The sequence below is a fragment of the Amblyomma mixtum genome, chromosome 1 (genome assembly GCF_055824585.1).
Source record: "Amblyomma mixtum isolate Tamu chromosome 1, ASM5582458v1, whole genome shotgun sequence".
Classification (NCBI taxonomy): Eukaryota; Metazoa; Arthropoda; class Arachnida; order Ixodida; family Ixodidae; genus Amblyomma; species Amblyomma mixtum.
In genome coordinates, this window is record NC_143012.1 from 4,301,821 (window position 1) to 4,312,429 (window position 10,609).

The 10,609-nt window shown below is 48.5% G+C and overlaps 1 protein-coding gene and 6 non-coding genes across 7 annotated transcripts; all 7 read right to left on the reverse strand.

The window, feature by feature from the left end:
* Positions 1-2,774: 2,774 nt before the first annotated feature.
* LOC149365303 (uncharacterized) lies at positions 2,775-4,025 on the reverse strand. Its single transcript, XM_089568306.1, has one exon. It carries the CDS (start codon positions 4,023-4,025, stop codon positions 2,775-2,777), a length of 1,251 nt encoding a protein of 416 aa, XP_089424432.1.
* Positions 4,026-4,169: 144 nt separating this feature from the next.
* Positions 4,170-4,241, reverse strand: TRNAA-UGC (transfer RNA alanine (anticodon UGC)). The gene has a single exon. It is a non-coding gene; the product is annotated as a tRNA-Ala (tRNA).
* Positions 4,242-4,333: 92 nt separating this feature from the next.
* Positions 4,334-4,405, reverse strand: TRNAA-UGC (transfer RNA alanine (anticodon UGC)). Its single transcript has one exon. It is a non-coding gene; the product is annotated as a tRNA-Ala (tRNA).
* Positions 4,406-4,497: 92 nt separating this feature from the next.
* Positions 4,498-4,569, reverse strand: TRNAA-UGC (transfer RNA alanine (anticodon UGC)). The gene has a single exon. It is a non-coding gene; the product is annotated as a tRNA-Ala (tRNA).
* A 92-nt stretch (positions 4,570-4,661) lies between these two features.
* TRNAA-UGC (transfer RNA alanine (anticodon UGC)) lies at positions 4,662-4,733 on the reverse strand. Its single transcript has one exon. It is a non-coding gene; the product is annotated as a tRNA-Ala (tRNA).
* A 92-nt stretch (positions 4,734-4,825) lies between these two features.
* Positions 4,826-4,897, reverse strand: TRNAA-UGC (transfer RNA alanine (anticodon UGC)). The gene has a single exon. It is a non-coding gene; the product is annotated as a tRNA-Ala (tRNA).
* Positions 4,898-4,989: 92 nt separating this feature from the next.
* Positions 4,990-5,061, reverse strand: TRNAA-UGC (transfer RNA alanine (anticodon UGC)). Its single transcript has one exon. It is a non-coding gene; the product is annotated as a tRNA-Ala (tRNA).
* Positions 5,062-10,609: the final 5,548 nt, after the last annotated feature.

Sequence of the window (10,609 nt, forward strand, 5' to 3'; positions counted from 1 at the left end):
TCGGTGGAGACAACAAACTCCGGCAGTAGGCGTCGCAGCCTAACTTGGCAGACAGTGCGCAAGAAAGGGTCAGAAACGTCGCGGAAAAACAAAAACCGATTGACCACTTGCCGCAAAAAGAGGTGTCCAAGTCCCAAGCCGTCGTCTTTTACCCGACGGAATAAATTTGTTCTGCTGCAGCGTTCCCATTCTGCAGCCCAAACAAAGACAGCGAAAATCCTGTGGAGCTTCTGTATGTTTACACGCGAACAATGCAAAACTTGCATAACAAACCAAAGTTTACTGATAAAAAAAAGGTTACATACAGTAGCCCTGGCGAAAATCGATAAGTTGGCACCTTTCCACTTCTCCGCTTTCTCCCTTAGCGCTTTCGTCTGCTCTTGCCAATATTGCTCGCTTTGGCGGTAACCATCAAGCTCGACACCTAAGTACTTGGTTGGGGTTTTCGCCCACGTCACATTTGCAAAGTGGTCAGGCTGCGATGGCCACCGTCCATGCCAGAACCCAAGGCACTTGGCCCAGTTCACCCCGCTTCCGGTAACCTGAGAGAACTCACGGACACATTTGACCGCCTCGGTTATACTCTCATGGTCAACCGTACAAAGTGCAACATCGTCCGCGTACGCCAGCAGCTTCACCTCGGCTGCTTGTAACTTAAACCCTTTTACGTTATCATTGTTCAATATTTTAATACACAATGTCTCAATATATATACAAAACAAAAGAGGGCTGAGAGGGCAGCCCTGTCGCACCGAACGCTGCACGCTAATGGGGGCCCCCAGACTCTTATTTACGATCAATATCGTCGTGCAGTTTCGGTACGCCAGGGCCACGCCCTTGCGGATAACTGACCCAACATTCGCGTGGTCCAAAATAGAAAACAAAATTTCGTGATCGACACAGTCAAAAGCTTTCTCAAGGTCGACCTGGAGAATGGCCACCCGACCATTCGAGTCATCACAACACTCAAGCACACTTCGCATCTTATGAATATTGGACATTATTGACCTCCCTTTTATCCCACACGTCTGGTGTGGCCCAACTATATCCTTAATCACCGTCTGCAACCTCCGAGCCAAAACCTTCATAAAAATTTTATATTCAACGTTCGTAAGTGCTATGGGTCTGTAGGCTGTAACCAGTCGCAATTTATCTATTTGATCCGTTTTAGGAATGAGCACCGTATGGGATGACCCGTATGACGGAGGCAGTGCATTTACTGTGTAGGCTGCGTTAAATATCACGTTCAAAATAGGGGCAATTTCGTGCTTGAATTCTTTGTAAAAACGCGCGCTGAGCCCATCTGGTCCCGGCGATTTACCGGGGTTTAAACTGGCGATTGCATGTTCCACTTCGGCTTCACTGATAGCCATTTCTAATCTCTCTTTTACGTCATCACCGAGACGCGGCATCGCCGCCAGAAACTTATCTTTAAACGTGATAGTGTCTACCACGTGGGAAGCGAAGAGCGCTTGGTAATGCTCGTTGAAAGCTGCTTTTATGTGGTCGTTGTCCGCCGACAAGACACCGCCCCATTCTATTTTGTCGATGTGGTTTCTTTCAGCGTTTGCCTTTTCCAACCCTAGCGCTCGTTTTGATGGCGTCTCCCCTGCAGCTATGTCTTCTGCCCTTGCCCTTACTAACGCTCCCCGATACCGTTCTTCTTCCATCAATTCTAGCTTTTGCTTTGTTTTCCTTACATCTTCAGTCCATTTCCCCGGCGCTAGAGATTCCTGTTGAAGCAGCCTATGGAGCAGCTTCTTTAACTCTGTCTCTTTCTGTTTTTCTTGAAACCGTATACAGGAAGCCCTCTCTATTGCTTTCATTTTTATAGTTTCTTTACACAGCTCCCACTGTTGCCATATGTGCATATTTTTACCGGGGCCTATTTTTGCAATTTCATCTTTTACTATGCTGGTATACAGTTCGTCCTGCAAGAGTTTATTATTGAATTTCCACATTTCCCACGAAAAAGAATTCCCTCTCTTTACCATCCCAAAACAACATGTAACTAAACAATGGTCTGAAAAAGATACTGGCACAACATCGTAACTATGACATTCAGGTAAGACATCGACGGATGCATAAATGCGGTCCAGCCGTGCATGGCTAGAACCCTGAAAGTGTGTGAGCTTTACTGCACGCGTTCCCTCAAGACACTCTGCCACATCTTCCATGTTCCATTTCTCAACCATTAGCGATAACACTTGTGTGCTGGCATCTCTAAAGGGTCGAGGGCTTGTCTTATCACGCGCACTAAGAACACAATTAAAATCGCCCAGGACGATCAGCTGTCTGTCACTACGAAGGCGCTCTTCGATGCTATAAAAAAAACTGCGCCCTTTCTTCTGCTTCATTAGGCGCGTACAGACAAATAATCCGCCACTCGACGTTATTCAATCGAAAGTCAAGGAAGACACACCGGCCCGACACACAAGAGAAATGAGCTTGCACTTCTAGCCCCGGCAACTTCTTTAGAAAAAGAACACAGCCAGCCGATGTGCCTACAGCGTGGCTGACTACAGCAAAAAACGAGGACGTGAAACGTTGCACCATGCTCCCGGTCTCTTCTTCGCCGTCTACTTTCGTCTCCTGCACAGCCAGTACATCTATGCCGTGCTCCGTTAAAAGCCGAAAGAGCTGGCCTTGCTTTCTCTTTCCTGCCAGACCTCTAACATTCAGGGAGGCGACTTTCAGCGGAGATGCAGGAGCCATTTCTACATAAGAAGAAGAGACCGAAAGCGTGGTGCTTACCTCTCGCGTCCAGCACATGGCTAGACGCCACCGCCGCCGTCGCCGCCGGCGTCATCCTGAGCGTGCACCTGGCCCAGCTCGGGAGGCGCCTTGTCTCCGGCGCGCTTCTCGCTCGCAAGGTTAGGGCGCGGCCGAAAACTGGCCCGCCTTGCTTGAGGCGTCTTTGCTGGTGGTTCCTCTACGCTGGGCGCCGCCTCCTTGTCGCCGTCGGGGCTGGTGTCTCCATGGGGACGCTTCCCAGGCGTAGCCACAGTGGTCGCACGGCCACCGGTGTTCTGCCGATGACCCTCGGTAGGCTCCTTCGCTACGAAGTCCATGGGCACTGGTAGGCTTTTTGCATCCCCCGAAGTCGCCTCCTTTGACTGAGGCGAGTCTCCCGTTGGTGGCTGGAGTCCTGGTGCACTGGCAAGGGGGGCGTCGCCGCTTGAAGTCGCCGACGTGTCCAGCGACACAGGGAGGTTGCCCAACTCGTCGGTACCCCTCGCTGCGTCCTCAGCCTCCGCGACATCCATCAGCTCCGCGCTGTCTCCTTTACCTCCGAGCCCGGTCGCAGACGCGTAGGTACGGACGCAGTCCTCGTCCGCGTGTCCGTAGCGCCTGCACTTGGAGCACCTGGGAACCTTGCAGTCGCGACGAACGTGACCCGCGCCGTGGCAACGCAGGCACTGCATCGGCCGCCCGGGCACCACCACGAGAGCTAACTCGCCGGCGACTCGAACCTGGTGGGGCAGGTCGTCCACCTTCATACCTAGCTTCAACTTGAGCAGCACTGTTCTCGTGGTGGATCCCTTCTCTTTCATTCCTTGAACGCGCCAACGCTCCCGCGTCACGTCGGTCACGTTTCCGAACGCCGCGAAAGCAGTCCGGATGTCGTCATCGGCGACGCCGTGCAGCATCCAATGCAGGCGCAGCTTTACCTGCTGATCCTCCGGGTCGAAAACAATGCACCGGCGTCCCTTTACCTCAAGCTCTTTCAAGGCGGCTAATTTCTTCGCGGCTTCTGGGCTGCTGAAGGTTACCGCCCACACGTGGTTTACCTGGTACGCCGCCAACGCCACGACGTCGGGGAGCGCACCAGTGTTGGCGAGGGCGTCCCTGAAGTCTTCGACCCTGTAAGGTCTCACACGCACATCTCCGTGCAAAAAAACTGTGTTTAGAACAACACGTCCGGTGGGCAGGGTAGGCAAAAAGATCTCATACTCCTTGTCTTCGGCGCTGAACCTGTTTCCGCGGCCATCGATGGCCGCCGTCGCCGCTCCGTGGGAGCTCATGATCCTGCGTCCGTACACGCCAGTGGCCGGAAGTAGAATGAGCTACACCCCCACACGGATGGCCTTCCTCCGCAATTTCGTTAACATCCTTCATATGCTTGTACTGTTAAATGCAAAAACAGCAAAAACGAAAGCAATCGCTTTTGGAAGTGCCGGGGATTGAACCCGGGGCCTTTCACATGCAAAGCGAACGCTCCACCACTGAGCTACACCCCCACACGGATGGCCTTCCTCCGCAATTTCGTTAACATCCTTCATATGCTTGTACTGTTGAATGCAAAAACAGCAAAAACGAAAGCAATCGCTTTTGGAAGTGCCGGGGATTGAACCCGGGGCCTTTCACATGCAAAGCGAACGCTCCACCACTGAGCTACACCCCCGCACGGATGGCCTTTCTCCGCAATTTCGTTAACATCCTTCATATGCTTGTACTGTTAAATGCAAAAACAGCAAAAACGAAAGCAATCGCTCTTGGAGGTGCCGGGGATTGAACCCGGGACCTTTCACATGCAAAGCGAACGCTCTACCACTGAGCTACACCCCCGCACGGATGGCCTTTCTCTGCAATTTCGTTAACATCCTTCATATGCTTGTACTGTTAAATGCAAAAACAGCAAAAACGAAAGCAATCGCTTTTGGAGGTGCCGGGGATTGAACCCGGGGCCTTTCACATGCAAAGCGAACGCTCCACCACTGAGCTACACCCCCGCACGGATGGCCTTTCTCCGCAATTTCGTTAGCATCCTTCATATGCTTGTACTGTTGAATGCAAAAACAGCAAAAACGAAAGCAATCGCTTTCGGAAGTGCCGGGGATTGAACCCGGGGCCTTTCACATGCAAAGCGAACGCTCCACCACTGAGCTACACCCCCGCACGGATGGCATTTCTCCGCAATTTCGTTAACATCCTTCATATGCTTGTACTGTTAAATGCAAAAACAGCAAAAACGAAAGCAATCGCTTTTGGAGGTGCCGGGGATTGAACCCGGGGTCTTTCACATGCAAAGCGAACGCTCAACCACTGAGCTACACCCCCTTTTCTTTGTTCATTGCCGACTTCGACGTTCACAACAATGTTTAGTTGATAAAACTTTTCAACGAAGCTTTGGCCGGCATGGTATGTTATAATTTTTTCAGTTGCGTCAGACCGTCAAGGACATCAACCCATTCTAGCGATTCAGGGAGTGCCTGATACACTTCTCTGAAACGTACAACACTTTGATGAAATGTTCCTGTACATAACGAACTTCTACATCGGCATTATTGAATTCGATTCTTGTTTTCCACAAGCTATGCAGGCCCAGGGGCATAATCGCATCCAGTGGAGTTCCATCTGCATCGTGTAACGGTAAGAATCCTATGCCGTAGGAATCTAAGAATAAGACTTTTTCTTTAAGACCTTTGAAAAACATCCCAGAGAAAGATGGGTTCCCAAGAGACCAAAAACACATGTTCTATGGTTTCAGCTTTCTTGCATAGAAAACAGTTAGTTGACAAAGAAATGAAGATTCGTTTATCTTGCATCCATGTTTTGACTGATAATATGTTACTGAGCTACACCTCCGCATGGTTGGACTTTCTCCGCATTTTTTTCTTTTTTTGCCTGAACATATATATGCACAGAACAGATGACACAACATCAGCACAGTGAGAAAAATGAAAGATTTGTGTTTCAAGTAAAAGCGTAATGACCCTCGATTCGGCTGAAGTCGTAGGACTAAACGTCTCTCATATGCGCGAGCCCTTAAACAGCCGCCAACGATTGAGGATTTAATTTAATAGCCTTTTGCTTCTCCACTTAAGCCCTTAGACTATCTCTAATCAGCTGTCTTGCAGAACGTGCATCTACGTCAGCATGCTATACAGCATAGAGCTGTTATACCAACTCTCTACAGCCGTTCTGCTTCTCCATATGCAGTGGAGAGCAATCAACATTATGAGATCGAGTGGGGTGTCGTCATCGGTCTCTACCGGCAGAAATCTAATACCATAAAAATTCACGGGCAGTTCTTTTTTAACTGTCCTCTGGAGCACAATGCCAATACCAACGGAGCACATTGACAATATCGGCTTTATTAACTACTCGTACTCATCACTAAAAAAAAGGAAACTAAAACTGTGGTTTCTTGCAAGAACCCAAATTAACTGAATTGCCATGTAATTCATCAAACCAGAACTATACAGTGCAAAGATTTGCCAAACGATGATGATGATGATGATGTAGCCTTCCCTTTGTAACGGGCGGGCGCCTACCAAAGGTGCCCTGGCTGGATAAACACAACCGTCGCCGTGAAATGCCGCCATCTGTCGGCGAGCGCTAAAATGATTTCCCAACGATTGCGCGACGCAGCCGCATGCCGCGCTAGCAGCCCAGCTCGCGTAAGCGAGTTCACATCAGCTGCGAAGAGAAATTTAGGAAGTTGTGAGGTAGACGTCAGCGCGCTATTTCTAACGTGTCCCACAACGCACTATACAGCGTAAGTTAAAAATAATCGGAACATTTTTTAATAAGATTTTAATAAGGTCTTGACATACACCACCGTGCGCTCGTGCTGCCGTCTCTTTATTTTGCTCACTAACATTTGCTGCAAGCTGCTGTGGGTCGAAACGACGCTTTTTCTTCTTCTTTTTTTTCTTTGCCCCTAAAGCGGTTCGTTGTGGTGCATTGAATTAAGCAAATTTTTGTCCCGAAACCATAGCGTCTCTACAACACGTATGGTTGATTAAACCTGAAATCTTGACGTGAACTTCACTAATAGCCAAGGCTGTTTTCACTGGCGCGCCATTTCCGACGAAAATAGGCGTTGTTTACAGGAAAATGAGTGTACGTTGTTTATTTACACACGCACTTCTGTACGCTTCTCTTTTATTTCTGCCAAGTAAATGTACAGCTGAATAGCTCTTCCACGCGTCGCGATTCTCGGCCGACCCTCCAGCTCGGGTTTGCGCCATGAGGACAACAACAGTAGCGTATCTCCTCTGTCGGTGGTGTCTTCCAGGCACTGGCCAACGGCCCGGCATAATGTCCTTAGTCCCTTTCTCCAGAAATATGACGGAAGGAAACCACGCTCATTTGCCGGAATTGTGAGAGTAATTAATATACTTAAAAAAAGGAGACCACACAGCGCTTCTTCCGGGGTTTCCGGACCGAAAAACCGAAGAGTGCGTCTATGACCTCTAGAGATCGGAGCTGATATACGCCAAACGCAGGGGCTTTTCTGGTCACGTGACTACATGATACCAGGAATTTGTTGCTTCTATTGTCGCAGTGAGATTTATTCTCCCGGACAGAGGCAGTGCGATTAGACCACGGATACGCCTACATATATGAGTAAAGAGGAAGTAAACGGTCTTCTAGCTTTTTCTTTCTTTTACTTCTTTTTACTCTTTTCTATTTAGAGTGCATGTTTGTTACTGCTCTTCAACTCCGCAACAACTACGTCTGGGATTCACCTCAGAACTTTTTTACAACTTTTGACAATTTCGACAGGCATTCAGTTTGTTTTTTTTTGAACGAATTGGCCACTCGCTGAATCGCGAAAAGCTCATATTCTGCATGACGACGAGCAGAAAATTACAATCTCTTTGCGTGGAGTATGTGCACCGTAAACACGAATTACTCTTTGCGGAAGTAAAACGGCCCTCCAGCGCAATCCATAATAAGGACACGGTATGCTGCCCACTCACTAAGCAAACTAAATAATTACGGTTGGCTACGTAGGCATATTTACACCTTAAAACATGTGAAGTTGAAACGAAGGTTTTAACCTGCTCTCATTGCTAACTACAGGATTTCCGTTGTCGCGGTTAAGTCTCCATCCATCGCTCCTAAAATTTTGAGGTGGGAATATGCTTTCGGTGCCTACCGCTGGTATTCCATATTTTCAATGGTTTGGCGGCATTCTCTGCCCTCTTTAGAGAATGCGACCAGTGCGCCGTTTACCCTCTATAGTATAATTATTGTTCACAGTGTTTCATCAGGCTTCATTAAAACTTGAAGTTTCGCCTCGTATTTGGGTTTTGTTTTTTAAGTAATGCGGCTTCTGCCATTCTCAGGCTACCTTGCTGAATAGAGCAGTGCGAGACAGCCAAGCCTAAGCATTCTGAAGAAACGCGTTTAGTTCGCGCGATTCCCACCATGTGCTGCGTGGCGCAACAAGAAAATCTGGGACGTTCGGCACACCCCTTTGATTATCTAGCAGGAGACATTTTAAATGACAGATGTTGCGGCGACTTGGAAGAGTAAGTTACCACAGTCAACCTTGTCGCGCGACGTTTCACCGCACCCCAATTTTCTCCCAGTGACAAGTGAAAATATCCGCTTTGAGTAACGCGGTGGTCCTTACGGGAGTCTGACAGAGAAAGCTAGCTGATGTTGAGCACTGAGCGATCTCGCTAAACCAGGCATGAAAGAAAAAAATACGGCAGTCGATTCGATTGATGCGGAGGAAATGCGTTAGCATTTTTCTCTCACCACCCATTGCATTCCATATTCTGATTCTATTCTAATTTTGATTCCATTCTTATTCCATTCTCATTGGCAACTGTTTTCTTCTTTCATTTTTACCGCGCCATTCTTACTGATTTTCATTTTTCTCTCAGTCATAAGTCCGGCGTCTCCGTCCTTTCCCCTACAAGGGGAGAGGGGATGGTTGGGAAGTGGCAGGTGGAGAAAGGGAAATCCCCTTAACACCCCCTGCCATAGCTGGCAGGTGTAGGCTTCACATAGACGCCGACGCCGGGCAGTTTTCGCCGTCACGGCACTCCTAATGCTATCGGGTTAAGGCAGAAATAAATAGAAGGCAGGAGGAAACAGGAATGAATTAGAAAAGGAGAAGGCGATGAGCCGTACCATCTTGCTTACTCAAAGTGTCCGCGACACTCCGTGCACGTGACATATGCACAATACGCGTGACACGACGAAGCGGGGTGCATTACGGAGATCCCGCTGGGAAGGGCACTATGTAGACCCTCTGATTCGGCGCAGTCCCTCATCGTTCCTGTAGCTCCATCTGCCGCAACACGCCGTTCGGAATGCTCCTCGCTCCATTCGTCTTCGTTAGCGCGCAGCGTTCGCTTAGCCACGACAGTCGCGGCCTTTGCACTTCGTGTAGCACACAGCTCGCTTGAGTTCCCCGCGAATAGCGCTCGTTTGTTTAAGCGGTACACGTTGTTCACTCAAGAGAGCCGTATGGAGCGGTGAAGGATGACCATCCCAGATACACGTGTTAAGAAGATAGATACTCTAAAGGGTTTCTGTCATAGCCGTACGCCTACAAAACAAGTATAGGACTCTGCTGTAGACGCGCATGTGTTGTCCTTTTGTGGTGCTGTTGTCTCTGCACCACCGTTCATTTTATCGTGCACCAACTCGCCCCAAGGGCCGTTATTCTGAAGGTGAGGGAGGTTAACCAGGCCTAATATTTCGCGTTATTCTGCGTATCTCCCCTTCCTTTTGTACCACTGTCCTTCAACCCCTGTCGGCCGATGTGCAGGTGGCAACATTACGCTAAAAAGTTACGGGGCGGCTGGCGTACTTCCCGTTCACTGAAAAAGAAAAAAAATTCGTCGGGTCACTAGAACCCGGAATATGTAAAACGAAATAAAAATGGCGGTGCTGTCAGAAATTTCAGGATTGCGAACGATTGAACATGCCATCCTCTAGCTGCATCACCAGCGCAGCGAAGGTCTCAAGGGCCTCAAAAATCGTGCGATTTGTTTATTGATGTCTCTTGACATATGTGTGTGCCGCAGTGCGCCCAAGACTAAGCAGGCGAGTAAAAGTAAGAGGAGCAACAGCGCCACCTGCTCGCGTCGGCGTGAGCGGCCCACAGGTTTAAGGCGTCGGTTGAAGTCCCAGTCAACCATATGCCTTTCAGCGTGTCTACTTTGTCGAGTTTTCTTGTGGTGTGCACGGACGAACGGAGGGACAGAAAAATCTTCGGATGCGAACAGATGAAAATGTAGCCGTTAAACGTATCCCTGCACAGAAAGCAACCAAACAGATCTGAAGTGCTTTAGGTGTTGATTAAAAATAAGTGGCAATCGAAAGTCAGCGTTAGTTAGCTTTCCATGAAGCGTACACTGTACTAACCACCGCGACAACCGAAACAACAAAAAAAGTCAATGCCGACGGTTCACTCACCAAAACAAGAATAAAAAGAGGACAAACTAGTGAGCGCATCTACTGTCATGCGTTAGCTCACAGCAACGACCTCACAAAAAGAAAATAAAAATAAAGCAATACGAACGACTTCGCCCCGCGGAACTCGGCGCTTAGCAAAGCAATCGGTATATGAGAATCATAACTCACATTCTTAAATGCTCTTCGTAGATACCTTGTAAATGACATTCTCAACGCCACTTTAAAGTTTCGAAAGTACAGTGACCAAGGCAGCAGAAGCCAGAGTGTAAAATAAATAGGGGGAAAAAAAAAACTCTCAGGCAACCCTCGGTGTATCGTTTGAATGCGTCAGCAGCCTAACGTTCGTTACATCCGAGGCTAGCACATGAAATTTCGTAATATCCGAGGGTAATACACAAAAGTTCTTTTTATTCGATGTGGAATAATAAAGTTCGTTATA

Excerpts from the sequence above, each read along its gene's own strand:
- LOC149365303 (XM_089568306.1), bottom strand. The coding sequence starts at position 4,025 with ATGAGCTCCCACGGAGCGGCGACGGCGGCCATCGATGGCCGCGGAAAC.